We start from the raw sequence: 15,860 nt of genomic DNA, 5'->3' as shown, positions 1-15,860 counted from the left end.
TATGTAATTTCTCCATAAAATGAGTGTCTCCATCAGCAGAGTAAAAAGAATCAGGATTCTGGGATAACTTGTTGCCAGATGCTTACATTTCAGGTTAAATCCCCCTTGCCCATGGCTGCTTCTGCCCCTGTGCAATGACATGGGCACATGACACCACTGAACAACTCAGATGTGCAAGCTAGCAGGATATTTGAGTCCTGGCAGGCTTGGGACCAGAGTCAGAGGTGATGCAAGCACCAGTAATGTGTTCCTCATGAACTACAAAAATGGCAAATTAAAAACCAGGGGGAATTCTGCTGTCATAAAAACCACGGAGTGTAAAATTTAAGACCTAATCTGCATGACACATTTTTGAGTCGAAATGCAAGGCAAAAGTACAAAAACAGGAGGAGAACCTTCCCACAGAGCCGCCAGGCCACTCACCGCCACAGCACTTATCAAGCAAGGTCATTTTCTAAAGCCTCCTCTCAGGTCTCGTTCAGAGCAGGCAAAAGCTTTGCTGCAGTTCTATACAATGTGCCCTTTCCAACGAGAAAGCAAATTAGTATTTCCAGCTTTCCCTGCCAGGAGTCAAACCCCACTTTGTTACTGCCTGTGACCACCTCCAGGCTTCCTTCCTCTTCCCAAAACCTAGAAATGAAAACAGCAATTTGGATAAGCATTCCTCACTTCCAGAAGCAGAAAGCACGCCAGTGGGGGCGATCAATCCTTCATGTCCTAAAACTGGACAGTCTGGAAAAAAAGAACGAGGCAAAACAACCCAGGCACTTTCCAGGTGACTTCTTCCCCACTGAATCCCCAGCAAGAAGCCCCCGTGCAATATAGGGCTCAATATGTAACAGTGCCAAGAATGAGCACAGCCTGGGGGTACTAGAACAGCTCCTCTGTGTCCTCAAACACTAGGCTCGTTTACATAGACATAAAGGGGAAAAAAAAAAAAAAAAAAAAAAAAAAAAGAGGAAAACATTCTATGTTTTCCTAACATATTTGCCTAACATCTAAATATGACAATATAAGATTTCAAGGCACTGGAAATTAATATCTGGATATCAATATCTGAATTAATATCAATAGCTGGCCATTCATGCCCTTACTGGAAATGGAAGCTGTACGGTGTAATTTAGAGAGACATGACAGTTGTTAAGGGGTGCGTTGCACATTAAATACTCAAAGAATTGCAACTGTGGGGTCGCTTAAGGGTAGAAAGCTGCCCTTCAGAGCCTGGGAACTAACTCTTGACAGGCTGCAGCAAGTGCTGTCCTTCAGCTGAGGGAAAACACCCATAATTTGGGGGTTGACCCCGGTTTAACTTTCCAATGTATCATATTTAAACAAAACTTGTGTCAAGCCCTGAGGATCAGTGCTACCAGCAGGTCAAGCCCCCTCTCTGTTCCCCCACCCCCTGCAAGGTCACCAGCACAACATGCAAAGGAGGCACTCAGCATATCCTGTTTAAAAGAAAAATACAAAAAAGAAACAGCTTAGTGTTTAGCTTGAAGCCGTACAAGTGTGCTTCTGGTGTAGGAAAGGCACCCAGACAGCGGGGAGGAAGAAGGCATGCAGAGAAGGCAGCGAGCGCTGACCACCTTCCCCAGCACCTCCGTAGTTCCTGAGCAGCAATAATCTCTTTTATGCGTTCAGCAGGCATTAGGTCGACTCAGAGAGTTTCTGCACACAAGTCTTGGAGCTAAATCATCACCTTGCAGGAAATAAAGCACGTATGGCCCAGCAAGTGTGCGAGGAAGGCACAGATCTGCTCCTTCCTGCCCTACCACTCATGCTGGCTTCCACGTACACACAGGTACATCGACCCCCGAGGCTTCACAGGCGTTACAGACTTTCATTCATTAGCCAAAAAAGAGCCATATACCTGCTGGTATGCCTCTTATTTTATTCCCAAGTCAGCTGCCGGAGGTCCAAGCAACACACGAGGCAAACACAAGCCCAGCGCTCCACGGGGTGTACGAACCGCTCCCGCAGCACGCCAGCCCCTCGCCGCTTGTGCTCCAGGTGCACGAGAGATAATTTTATTATTATTGATTTTTTTTTTCCTTTAAATCACCGCCTGGAGCAGCATGCCTTCCCTCGCTGCTGCCCTCCAGCACGCATCCTGCCCACACGGCGAGGCAGCCCGTCACCGTGACACTGCAGCATCCCCCGGCCGGCGCAGGGGGGATCCCACCGGGGGGAAGGAACCCCACCTTGTGTGCGGTGGATCCCACCCGAGCAGCGGCCCGGGGCCGCCGCCGGAGCCCGCAGCCCCCGAGGCGGCACCTACCTCTCCTCCTCCATGGTGCGGCGCGGCCGGGCTCAGCGCCCCGGGCCCGGCATGGCTGCGAGCGGCCGGCCCCGGGCCCCGTCCTCCGGGCGGCTGCCGAGCGAGGCGTCCCCGGCGCGCCCCGCCGCAGCCACTGCAGCCCGCGCCGCCCTCCTCCTCCTCCTCCTCCTCCTCCTCCTCCTCCACCTCCTCCTCCTCCTCTCCCTCCTCCCCCTGCTCGCTCGCCGCTCGTCTCCGGGCAACAGCAGCGGCGGGGGCGGCCGCAGCTCCGCCCGGCCCGGCCCGGCGCTGGGGCAGGCCCCCGGAGCAGGTGGGGGAGCCCGGAGGCCCGAGGCTGCCCTCAGCCCGCTGCTGGGTTCCACACAGGGGTAGCGGCGGGGCTCTGGTAAGGCCAGGAATAGCCTCCAGCCCAGCTGGACGTGGTTCTCGTACAAATGGAGTGCTGGCACGCTGCAGGAGAGATTCCAGGAGTGTGGGCGGCCTGGTACAGGAGGTAGCGGAGCAGCCAAGGGATCGCAGCCTCCGGGGCAGCGCTCTGGGGACGCGCTCCGCTCCTTCCCCTCGCTGGAAGAAACAACAGGCAAGCAGCTGAGGCTGTCCTCAAAACTGCTCCTTCCCATCCTCTCCTGCATGAACAGCAACCCATCTTCACATCTTTTGCAGTTTTGCCAGTGCTGCTGATAATACAGATAATGGGGGGCTTCTGGATTTGGGCCTTCTACGAAGTCCACCATCTACCAGGCCAAACGCTTGCTGCTGTGTAGGGAACGTGGGCCCTTCTAAATTGCAGGTGCTATGCAGCCTGAAGGACTGGACTCAGAATTGCTGTTCTTACTCTCATTAGTACAAATAGAGGAACTTTTGCATATACTTTTTTTTTTCATTTCATTAAAATCATTTCCCCAATCATATTCTGCTACAATGAGGCCCTAGAGGTTAATTATAAAGACAAGAACAATTGCTTTCTTCATTACTTTTCTACTTACAAGATGTGCTTGTGAAATGGAAAGAGGTAAGCAAAAGTGCCCAAGAGATTTATATTGCAAGATGCCATTCTTTTCTGTAAATAGTTATCACCCCACCCTTTTACATTTCTCCTCCAGTCCTTCGTCGTACCAAACTAACTTCCATTCATCCTTTAAAATATATCAGCAATAACGATTTCATCGATTTTATTGCACCTTCCATATGAGGATGTAAAAAGCTTGCTGAAAAACTTAACTGGTGATCATTCCCATTCTTCAGACAAGAAAACCCAAAACACCTGGAGGCTAAAGGACTTTATCAAAGCTGCACGGGGATGGAGAGTTGAGAGTCCTACTGTTTAAACACCATTTGGCAGTCCTCCCATAAACAGAAGAAATACAAGGCCATGAAGTCAAGCCTCATACAGGAGTCAGGTAAAAGGCATGATTCCTGCATTTTCCCTTTGAGAATCCCATTAAACTAATGGGTTTAACACATTAGATCCTCAAGGACTTTCCAAGTGTTCGTGCAGTCTTACAGTCCTGATGTACAACGTGCAAAACTATAAGACAAGTTCAAATCACAGAAAAGGCAGCAATACTAAAAATAGTAGTAATTTATCTAGAAAATGAGGGCTGGAACTTGTTTCCATTGAATAAGTCCCTTGACAGTCATAAAATGTTCAAATGCAAGAGCAAGTCCTGAAACTGCTGCCAAATACCTGTGTATTTCTATTAACACAGTTATTAAATAACAAAATAATATGCTTTCACCATAAAAATCTATACTTCAATCAACCCAGCCCATGGTACAAGGCACATAGGGTGCACCAAAACAACAAACCTGCTTTGTCCAGCCAACGCTGTGCTCTACAAATGCCCATGGTAAACACAGGAAGGTAAATCCCAGCAACAGGAAAGAGCAAACCAGTGAATAGTCACAGCTGGGATGGAAAAAAATGCACGTTCCAGTAATCAGAGATTACATTTATAGTAGCCTCACAAAATAATCATGCCTAGATAACAGCCCAATATAAACATTTTTGGCTTGTTTTTAAGTACAAAGAATGTTATCTTGAAAAAGAAGCTTTTTAAAAGGAATTAACAACACTTGATGGGTAGAATTGTTCAAAAAATCCTAGTAGGAAGAATTTAGGACTACTTGGGATATCTAATCTATTCTCAGTCACTGGCAACCATATAACTGACACTCAGTTTTGAAAGGTCCACAGAACAAGCATGCAGTCAGTACTATGTACCTTGGCCTACCAAAACCTTCCCAGATACCCCTGACAACCTCCAGATCTACAGTAGAAGACCAAACCCCACAGCTCTACTGAGCTGCAGGGATTGATGAGGAGAGATCAAAGCATTGCCAGTGACCCTACAACAGTAAGGAACTACGTGAATAAAAATGCCAGGAAGAGAGATAATAAAAACAATCCCTGTCGATCCGATTCAAAATTCTCACCTGGCCCAAAGTCTGGCAACTTGCTTTAACTCTGAGTTTGGCAGTAAAGCAAATTGAGTGTTTCTAAGAATTTAATTCTGTGAATAGCACCAACATGTTCAGACAACACCCTGTCAAACTCCAAAGCTTCAGCAGAAGCCAGAGAGACCTCCCCTCCCCAAAATCCAGCAGCAAGCACTCTTTTTCTCTCTGCATCAAGGCAGAAAAAAGTCCTTTCTGGCTCTGCAAGGCAAACTACAGGAGCAGTGAATCACAGGATCATCATACAGTTTAGAAACAATGCAAACAGTGATTCAGTAACAAAGGTGCCTCAGCAGAGAAGCCCTGAACATATCTGCTTCCAATTATCAAAACCCCAGGCTGTTACTTTTAACAGGATTATTCCCCTCTTCATTTTATGATACTTCTAACATACCACCAGCCATCCATATTACCAAAGCACTGCCAGAATTCAGAGCTCACCACTTTTACATTTTTTAAAAAAAAAGGCAGCTCAAGTTTAGCTCCTGCAGCAACACAGAGGGACCCAAGGCTGAAAACAAAGCTCTAGGAGACCTAGGGACCTGTCCTGAGCTGGAATCACCGGTGTTTTGAAAGCTTAAGTGGTAAAAGACTCCCACCGACGCAGTGCTTCCTGAAGCATGCGATCTCTAAGGACAGAGGCCGGGAGCACCCACCCCGAGCCCTCTCCACCCACCGGCCCCAGGAAGGTCCAGCTCCCAGCAGAGGTGCTGCAGGAGCTGTCAGCGCTCCCAGGCTCTGAGACTGTTGCCCTCTGCTGGCAGATCTGCAATTTCTACACTCCTGCCTGCCACACTCCATTGAAATTGGGGTTTATGAACCATGCTTTCCTTTAATCTTTAAAATGAGTCACCATTCTTATAAGGGCAGCGTTCTTTCTCCAACAGTTTCATCACAACAGTGCCAGCTGTAGGGTAATAACCTGGCCACCTTCACCCCCAGGCTGTTATTTCTGGAGCACAAGGCGTTAAACTGCTCACTCTACCCAGCAGTAACAATGAGCAGAAAACGGGTCTTCCTGCTCCTGCTCTCTTTCCTGTAGCATAAAAAAACTGATATCACCCACAGGCAGCGATGTCAGCAGCACGAGCTTCCTGCCCTGCTATCGTATTATACGTGTATCGGAGGCATGCTGGAAGATTCTCAGACAGATTTGATGACTTAGAATTGAGCATGCAAAAGGGAAAAATTTCATGCAGGAAGAAAGCTGTAAAAACAGCTCTTGTGGCAACTTGAACAAAGGTGAAGGCCAGTATTCGGGTGGCCTAAAGGCCGCTTCCTTCTGCCTAATGCTGCCTTAGTTTTGACTCCCATTTCTGCACCACCTGAAGTGTCCTGCTCTTACCACAGGCCGGACACAGGGACTTGAGCAAAAGTTGAGGCTATGGCCCAAATGTGATTTGGACACATTAAAGTGACTCTTTTTTCGTTTTAATATATCCTTTAATTCTTTCACAACCTCCTTTGGTAGTAAGGGGAAGCTACCCGTACATTTCATAAAGATGCCGCATGGCTTCATGGCTGTAGGCAGTAACTCAAACCAGGACCTCCCTGCCCCAATCCAGGTCTATTCACTCTTACTCCTTGTACACTTCCTGCTTCGCTCTCTTGATTTTTTTCTTCAAAAATGACTTTTTTTTGTTCTCTGTGGAAGCTAGGAAGCAGCCCACCCCCCTGGTGCTGGAACACAATATGCTGCAATGTTAACGTGAAGGAGTAAATCACGTAAATGACACTCATGAAATTTTTGGCAAGATTGCTTCCCATAGACACATTCTTTCACCTGAACAGAAAAGGCTGCCCCATGCAGCATGCCTTCCCAGCAGATAACATTGTCCCTCAGTGTTTTCTGGGCAGACACCTTTTTTTTCCTCTCTCTTTTTCTCTCAATCTCCATAGCAATTCAGAATGGGAATTGTACGCCGAGGGTTCAGCTTGGTTTTCTGTTCGCTTAGCAAACATTCATGGTGTCCTTTTCAGTGCTCAGCTTTCTCATCCTCTCTCCAACAAGAAATACACTCTGTGGGGAAGAAGGAAAGCACCAGAGAGCACAGGGCACCAGCTGATTTGGCCCAAAGCAGCACTAGCGCTAAAACAAGCCCAGCTCTTCCTTCCCAACTTTCCTTCCAGAGGTGGCATTTCTCAACTCACTCTCAGTTGGCTCCCACGTGCATGGAAAACAAGAGCTCTGCGTTGCCACCAGCTACGCACAAACCCAACCCCACATTTCCAAAACACGCGTGGCGCTGATTCACGCCTCGAGAGGCTTGAAGAGTAACGCGATACCTCAGAGCAGAAACCCAAATTCAGTCTGGAGCTGGGTGAGTAAAAGAAAAGCCCAGTAATGGTTTCCAAAACACACAGTTACAGAAAAAAATATTTGCTTGTATTTAAAGTTCCAGAAAATAACAGACAGGTGAGCCCTAAATGAAAGAGGCATGGCAGTTGGCTTCAGGTTACTCGCTGCTAAGGCTTCAACCGTTCCCTTGCGCTCATGGGAATCTCTCTTTTTCAGGAGCATACATAACTAGGAAAATACTCTAGCAGCAGCAGACTAGCGTTACCTCTCTTTCTGGATGCACTTTTCTAAAAATCCTTTGCCAGAGGCATTAGAAATTACAACTACAAGCATCCTCACGCTAGATCACTGCTAGGCTGCAGAAGTCCTGAACTTGCCCTCGGGACTTTAAAGAAGCTCTCTTCAGTAAAATAAGCATCATTATTCCAGCAGCAGCGGAAAGAATTAAAGAATCGTAACTCAAATCACACAGTAAAGGATTCTGTCACCTGGCAAAATTACATGACAACTAAAGCCTGAAAAAGATACTAGATTACGACTGGAAAAATCAGATTGGAAATCTTTAAGGCTCTGCAACCCGAGAGGACATCCCCTTTAAGGCAGGGCACCTGCAAGATGAAATAGGCGTAAACTATTTCAAAACACAGCCGAGAGCGCTGTGATTTTATACAATAGCTAGGTAAGCACAGCCTCCTCCCAGAGCCCTGCCCTGCCCTTGTTGCTGTAATTTGTTCATCAGGGTGTGTGGTTGGGAGAGGGAGGCTTGCCATGAAACCTGGGTTAGCATGCAGTAAAGAAAACAAAATGATTGAGCCATAGAGAAAGAGAACAAGTAAAAAGAGTGTGAATCTCCAGCCCCAAACACTGCTTGGGCACTCTGTCCAGCTTTGTTTTAATCTAAATCCATTCTGGAAGTCGGAGCGGACTCCGATCTTTCTCCTTCCAAATCAGTGCCTGCAGTCATCACACTCATGCTTCTTCCCAACGGGATTTTGTGGAAACAAAGTTTTCTTACAAAGTAGAAGCAGCCAGCTGTAAAACTGTAGAAACCAGACAAAGTTACAGAAATGGCAGAGGCGACTAAAATGCTGTCTGTCGTATTGAGCGGGTTACATACCAACTGGCTATTTGCAGAGGCACCTCTCCGCATACCCTCCAATTCAGAACGGCGCATTTCCAGCAAGTGCAGGGCTTCTGAGAGAACCTAAACTAGTTAGCAATTGCGTGCTATAAAGCAACATTTTAACAACGCAGGTATTTTCAGATTCACCAGCTCATTCAGCTTCTAAGGATTTTTTCCTGCAGGGTTCATCAGTGATATGTACTTCGATGTTAGCGAGCAAATGTGCATCTTGCCACGTTTGCAGCTAGGAACGGAATAGCTTTCTAAATTGGTATTGATTCCTTGCTGCATTGCACATGAGAGATATTTATAGTTGTATAATGAACGTATCAAAATTACAGCGGTACATGCTGTAGGTTATTTTATTTTTAAGGAAGTGCTGTTCTTACCAAAAGTATTTTCCATTTGTGAAAGCATTCAGGAACGAAACGTTACGTATTGGACTAAGAGGGTTAATATCCAGATGCCTCGGACAGATGGCATTATTCATCTGCCTGGGCTCGGCATCTAGTTTTCAAAGTTAAGGAGCTTTGGTTACTTGGATGTCTGACAATCTGAGAATAGCCAGGGCTCTAAGCCCGATGCATCTCTAATAGCAATAGCCAACAGCGCCTACCGGACTCGGAGCACAACTGTTTCCTTGTTTCTTGTTTAAGATCAGCTGCACTCAGAGTACTTCGCAAAAACCCTACTGCAACTTTTAGTTCAGGACTCCTGCTGGCAAAGGCTGACCCAACAACAGAGACCAGTACTTGAGGGGTTTTTTCTATCCAGACCGCCCCAACCTAGACCCGAAGTGTTTCATCTTTTTAACTATGTTCAGCCTATTCAGGAGATACACTTCAGGAAATAAAAGAATCTGAAGAATGTCTCTATTCCTCACCAAGCTACAGCTTCTTTACAGCCCCTGCTCTCTCAGCCTTCCCATTGCACTACGTTACACTTCTTTCCTTTTTTCCTGTTTTCCCCACGAGATGGATTAGATGTTTTTAAGGGGAACACAGATATGATTAAAGCACATACAAAGAGAGGTATTAGCTCAAAAGTGACTATATTTCCTCCCCTTTGTATATTAGAGAAATCAAAGAGCTCTGGGAGCAGAAAATGCAGAAAGGACCAGGATTTGTCAAAGGAACATCGAGGAGGAAAGCACCCAATTCCATCAGCTCCTTTAAAAGTTGGAGTATACAGGTAACCGACAGAAAACTCCTAGGTAAAGATAGATAGCAGAAAGCCTTTCATTTTGCTGTAAGAAATACACCTCCTACACCCATCAGTAGCTGTATTTACATTGCAGTAGGAATAAATATTCATTAAAGGTAAGCAGAAGCAGAGGTTCTGTGCATGTGTGCATACAGCACGTACCAGAAATAATAGAAGCGTTAATACTTCAACAGGAGAACTAAAAAAAAAAACCTCTTCAACAAAAGCAAACAGTGCTTGTTCAGGCTGGCTCAACACTCCTGCTAACGTTCGTTAATTGTGAAAGACATTTTAAAGCAAAGCAGGGATGCAATTGTTTATTTATGAAATAGAAAAAGAAGCAGAAAATTCATCTTTCAGAGATGCATACATCAGATGACAGAATCCATTAAGCTAAAAAAGATTTTTAAGGTTTTGTAAACTGCACCTAGGGCTAAGGTGAAAGGACATTTTCAGTTACACTTTCAATCCACTATAATTAACTAAAGGTATTATTTTATATATACATACTTGGAAAGACGCATCAGAAATGTCTCCTTCCTGCCTGATAGCTCACAAAGCAGCCCTTCACAACAAAACGTATACCACACAAACGTGGTGCAAACTGTTTAGTGCTAAACTCCAGTCCATAGCAGCTACCCCTCAGGAGGGGCAGCCCTTTTTACACTTCAGCGAGCTACCTCCCGTTAGAAAGCCAATTATCTCAGACTGGAGGAGCAAACTCCTGCTCACAAAAACATACCACGGTTCTGTTCACCATGCACACAACAGAACTCTGCCCTTAAGAGTTTTGTTGTTATTTCTGTTGTTTTTTTTTAAACCAAACTTCTGCTTTTTAGAACCTTCTGAGGTACGCAGAAATAAACTGCTCCATTTTCCTCGATTGGGAGGTTGGGGTCCCCAGCACCACTCGGGCTCAGACCCTTTTCAGCAGCAGCAGGAATGCCATTATATTGCGACAATGGTATCAGCTGGCAGGGCAGGATAACAAACCTCTGTTCTGACCCACACTACCCACTTGGGTCTTTGAACACTAAATGAAAGCAACATTTGCTTAACGGATCAATCTAAGTGGCAAAAAAGAACACCATAAAGCATCTGAGAACCTTAAATTACATTTTTAACCACCATATTTCAGTTGCCCTCATTTTTAAGGCCACTGTGCATGCACACGAGGTATCTGGTCTGATTCAATCACATCTCCTAAGCGCTCCCAGCAGGTCCGAGGACGCTCTCCCCCGTAGGCAGAACTGGGAGCCTGAGAGCCAACGCGCTGCAGCTGCACCACTTGCACCTACTTCAGGACACAACACAAACCCAAAGCTTCAGTTCTGGAGAGTAAACATCATCCACTGAAGTCTCCTACACCAGCCCGAAGGACAGCGCGCAGCTTTTATTTTGTAAAACTCTCACAGCTGTAACACACTTCGTGACCCAGCAGAGATATTTTTTTTTTGGTCAAAGCTGTTTCAGGTGCTGCTTCTGTTCTAAATTACCTTCTCATCATCTAATGGTGAAAACAAAGGAGATGTGCTTCTGCTGATTTGTGCAGATACCCCTCCATTAAACACACAGGTGTCGAGCATCTTTTTAATGCAGTAGGATTAAAAAAAAAAAGTGTATAGGCTAACTTCAATGATAAAAGTGGGTAGGCTGATTTCATTAGTCAAATAAAATGTACAAGTCATACCAGATGCAGGATGAAGAACAGGTTATGCTTTGGAGTAGACATGAATACTCTACTCTTAAGAAAACCATGTGCACATCACACCACAGCTGTACTGTGATATTGCAGTCTCTAAAGAGCTTTCTTTTGGAGAGTTTCTTTTTGCTCGTAAAGATTAAAGATAAAAAGAACATCCGTGTTTTAAGAAACCTACCGCACTTTTACTTTATTCGACTTCAAAAGTAAACCAATTGCTCTCACTTCCCGTTTCTGACAGGTAAAACCTCAAGGGCCTTCTGTTCATGAATGAAGTTATTAATTTCAGACACCTCTATGCCAGAACTAAGCTACAAACTAAGAACAGCAAACTGAAGTTAAACTTATTTCCGTCTCTAAGACCATCCCAGTGTGACTTTGCAGCCTAAAGCTTTGTTTATGCACCTGCTAGGAGGTCACAAAGTTTCTGTCATTAAGCACATAAGCAAAGCTTCAGCATCAAATTTCTCCCTTTTACTATGTCACGTACTAGAAACAGATACATATTCAAAGAGATTCTTTGAGTCATTGTCTCTTTAACGCTATCCGGTACAAATCTGTCTCTCTATTACATGCTACAACCCAGCATTACTGCCCCTTATTATAAAACCACTTACATGAGCCTGAAACATCCCCAAGCACTGTCACAGCGGCGTTCCTGCTCCCTTGAGACAAGAGGTCAGAGCAGAGCAAGTCCCAGCTAGTTGAGATGCTCGCCACAGAACATTTTGGAGGACACCTTTGAAACTTGACGCAGATGACAGCCTTCTGAGATACACATAGCATACTCCTTAGTATAGGTGCAATATCTGCGATCCACTTTTTCTTCTGTAAGGCATTAGTCCTGTAAGAGGACACTACAATCAAATAGCATGCTTCAGCACAACTCTTAAAATCAAGCTGTAACTTGGCAAAACTGACAGATTTCACAAATGAATTTTTTTTTTTTTAATTACTCGTTTCTAGTATCAACAGGTCCTTTTATAGCACACATGAAAGGAACCACAAAGCTGTAGTTGGTGACCAAATCTCCATCCCCTGAGTCAAATGACAAGCCACATCACAGAAGGGAATTTAACTGCCTCCCTCAGACCAGGTTGTCCCTTGGTAGGATGGAGGCAGTCCATCTCACAGGGACGAGATCACACCCAGACTAACAGAACACCTAGAACTCAGTAGTCCACTTCAGCTACAGAACAGAAAGCTGTGCTTCAGGTGAAGTTCAAGGCTGACCGTCCAACATGGATGTAGAACACAAAGGTACAGTAAAACACGTTCAAGCTCAGCAAACTGAAATAAAACCAACCTCCTGCAGCTGCCCTGACAAGAGCCAGCACTTCACCAGTTGTGTTTCACAAACCCTTCTCCGAGGCATCATGCACTGTCAACAACACATCAGTGATTGGTTCAAAATAGAGGCTGACAAGTGTTTGAGATAAAAAAAAAAAAAAATACAATATAAATGCAAATTACTTGGAACCTATTTACAACAGCTAAGCCAAAGAGAATCAGTTTCACTGAGTAAGAGCCACAAGTTATCACACTCCAGAGGAAACTGCTCTTGGTTTAAATCCCAGTGACACCAAAAGGTTGTCCTATTCACTTAAGCAGGTAAGGAACTGAGTTTAAACTAGTTTTATTTCTAATAGCAACAAAACACTCACTCCAACTAAAAATCAGTGTCAGGTTAGCCTGACATTAAAGACTGACTCTAACTTGAGATTCCATCCAAAATCCTTCAGCCCAGCGGTGCAAATCCCTAGATTCCACTTTCCACTGGAATCAGAGGGAATTATACACCTAACATCTTGCACACCTGGCACAAACGGAGATCAGCTTTTAAGATGCAGTCCCATAAAGTACCTAAGTGCTTAGAAACCTCAAGTCAAAATAACTTTGTACTTTTTAAATCCATGCCCGGTATCATACATACTCTGACTCAAGCATGTAAGGAATTCAATTCTTTATTTGATATCCATAAACGTTGCTATTCTATATTTCTATGCAGGAAGGCAGTTTTCCCCTAAAACATTATGCTTTTTAATAAACAACAAACTTTAATTCTATTGCGTGAAAAGGGCTACAAATATACATTTGTTAATCAAGCAGACTACACAAATATTTTTGCTTTACATCTGGCACCTATGTTATGGGTACACTGAGCTGGCTCATTTGTCACAGCACTTTGCCCAAACAGCTTCGATTATCACTTTCTGAAATATATGGGCAATTGCGATTATTTTTAGAATAGTAATAATGTGCTGAGGCAGGTATTGCAAAATCTTTTTTTTTTTCAGTTGATACTCATGGAGCCCATCTTTATTCGCATGCAGATTTAATTTCACTCTACACCAGTCATCTAACGGCATAAAATAACTTGTAAGTATCTAGTACAATCGTTAGCAACCCAATTTCACTCCTGCCGTAAGGGAGCCTGCAGCAGCGGGTCTGCCATCCTGCCGGTAGATGGTGCTGCAAGAGATTCTCGGGGAACTTTAACGTAGGACAATAGTTGAGAATGAAAAAGTCTGTTAAACCGGTACTATGAAAACAAGAATGCATTTAATAGAAGGGATAAATGTCGACCCTTTCCTGTAAGGAATCATACACAGACAAACCAATAAGAGGACTTGAAACTAAGCAATCGGAAATTCTGAACATTTTATATGAATGAAGCACATGCTTAACACAAACTATTTCGTCAAAACTACACAGTACATACGTTGATGGAAGAGTCCTACAGAAAAAATTGACCAACCATGTCAGCACGTCAAACTGCCTAGTACAAGATGGTGGATGCACACAAACTGCGTGAGAACGAGTAATTAAAAAACAGACCACATCCACGGATTAGTACTTCAAAAATTTCTCTGTCGCGTGTTTGAAAACCAATAAATCCGCTAGGGGGGTAGCAAAAAAGTCGATCAGGACCTTTACCGGCAATAAAATATTTACTCTGAATACATGGAGATTGTAAAGCAGAGGAACACTCGCTTCAAACCTAGAAAAGCCTTAAACCGTACGGAATGGATCCTAGGAAAAAAAAATAGACATGTAAAGGTCAATGAACACAATGATTTATTTAAAAAATAAAAAATGTAAAAACGATTTTTTTTCCTCCTTTACAGAAATGTTAATTTCAGTCATGGGATCCGAGGTTTTGTAGAAAAAAATGTAGTAGCCAGGTATCGAGTCCTTACAACAAAGAAAATTCCCCCGTAACCCTCCCCAGTTTTTACTCCAGATCAGCAAGACGCTTCCCACCCCGTACCCACCCCCCCCCCCCAAAAAAAAAAACAAAAACAAAATAAAACAAGACATTTTTCGTTGCTAGTATAAAAACGACCAAGGTCCAAGTAATAATAAAAAAATAGAGTCCATCAATGACTGTAACACAAAGTATGTGTGTGTGGGGCCCAGTCCATCTTCCGAGAGAAAAGAAGTGGCACAGGCAGCAGAGGCGACCCCCAGGGGGCATTTAGGAGCTGCTCCCACAGCGGGGAGGCATTTAAAAGGAGCTGCCCTTCGGCGGGCGAGGGGAGAAACCATTTCGAAGCTGCCCCGCGTCGGAGGGAAGGCTCTGCACGCCGCCCCCCCGGCGGGTAAGGGCGCTCCGGCTCAGAAGGAGCCGCCCCCGTAGCCTCCCCCGCCGTAGCCTCCTCTGTACGGTCCACTGTTACTGCGGCCCCCCCAGTTGCCGCCCCCTCCTCCGCCTCCTCCGCCGCTCTTCATGGGGCCGTAGGAGGACTGGTGCTGGCTGTAGCTGCCGAACCCGCCGTACCCGTTGCCGTAGTCGCCGCCCCCGCCGCCTCCTCCGTAGGAGCCGCCGCCTCCGCCGCCGTAGGAGCCGTACCCGCCGCCGCCTCCTCCCCCGCCGTAGCCGCCGTAGCTGTTGTAACCGCCGCCTCCCTTGGCCAGCCCGTTGTGGTCCCGGTTGCCGGATCCGCCGCCGCCCCGGCCCCGTCCTCCTCCTCGGCCTCCCCTCGAGGGCCTGCCCGCGCCGCCGCCCCCCCCGCCCGCCTGGATGTCCTCCTTGGGCACGGCCTTCTTCACCTCCACGCGGTGGCCCTGGATCGGGTGGAACTTGACCACGGCCGCCTTATCGGCCGCGTCGTGGTTCTGGAAGTAGACGAAGCCGAAGCCGCGCTTCTTGCCGCTCTGCTTGTCGGCGATGATCTCCGCCTTCTCCACGGGGCCGAACTGGCTGAAGTGCTGCACCAGGTCCCCTTCGGCCACGTCCCCCTTGAGGCCGCCCACGAAGAGCTTCTTCACCTTGGCGTGAGCCCCGGGCTTGGCCGAGTCCTCCCGGGACACGGCCCGCTTCAGCTCCACCGCGTTGCCGTCCACGGCGTGAGGGGACGCGGCCATGGCGGCGTCGGCCTCCTCCACCGCCGAGTAGGTGACGAAGCCGAAGCAGCGGGAGCGCTTGGTCTGCGGGTTGAGCACCACCACGCAGTCGGTCAGGGTGCCGTAGGCCGCGAAGTGCTCCCGCAGCCCGGCCTCCGTGGTCTGCACGTTGAGGCCGCCGATGAACAGCTTGCATAGCTGCGAGTTCTCCATGCTGCTGCTGCTGCCGCCGCCGGGAGCGGGGCCGGGGCCGCGCCGGGGCCTGGCGCCGAGGCTCCTCCTCCCGCCGGGGGGCAGCGCCGCCGCCGCTCTTCTCCCCCCCGCCTCCGTCTTGCCGCCTCTTCCCCCGCGCGGCGCCGCTTCAGGGCTGCGGCGGCCGCCGAGCGCTGCCTCCCGTCGGCCGGGCCGGGCCCCGCGCCTCGCCTCGCCTCACCTCACGGGCACGGCGCGG

At 46.9% G+C, this 15,860-nt stretch overlaps 1 protein-coding gene across 6 annotated transcripts in view; it reads right to left on the bottom strand.

Moving 5' to 3' along the window:
- The window catches only part of KLHL3 (kelch like family member 3), a 56,657-nt gene extending 40,797 nt beyond the window's left edge, over positions 1–15,860 (bottom strand). For 2 of the 6 annotated variants that reach the window (XM_035338408.1, XM_035338410.1), the window contains exon 1: positions 2,279–2,426. In XM_035338408.1, coding sequence (XP_035194299.1) covers positions 2,279–2,292 — 14 coding nt within the window. In that variant the 5' untranslated portion in view covers positions 2,293–2,426. Of the gene's footprint in view, positions 1–1,598; positions 1,620–2,278; positions 2,459–14,925 lie in introns of those variants that run through there. The other 4 variants (XM_035338406.1, XM_035338407.1, XM_035338413.1 and 1 more) reach the window with 4 other exon arrangements.

This window comes from Oxyura jamaicensis, chromosome 13 (assembly GCF_011077185.1).
Source record: "Oxyura jamaicensis isolate SHBP4307 breed ruddy duck chromosome 13, BPBGC_Ojam_1.0, whole genome shotgun sequence".
In the NCBI taxonomy this organism is placed as follows: Eukaryota; Metazoa; Chordata; class Aves; order Anseriformes; family Anatidae; genus Oxyura; species Oxyura jamaicensis.
Note: the sequence above shows the minus strand (reverse complement) of the source record. Positions and strands in the feature narration are given on the sequence as shown.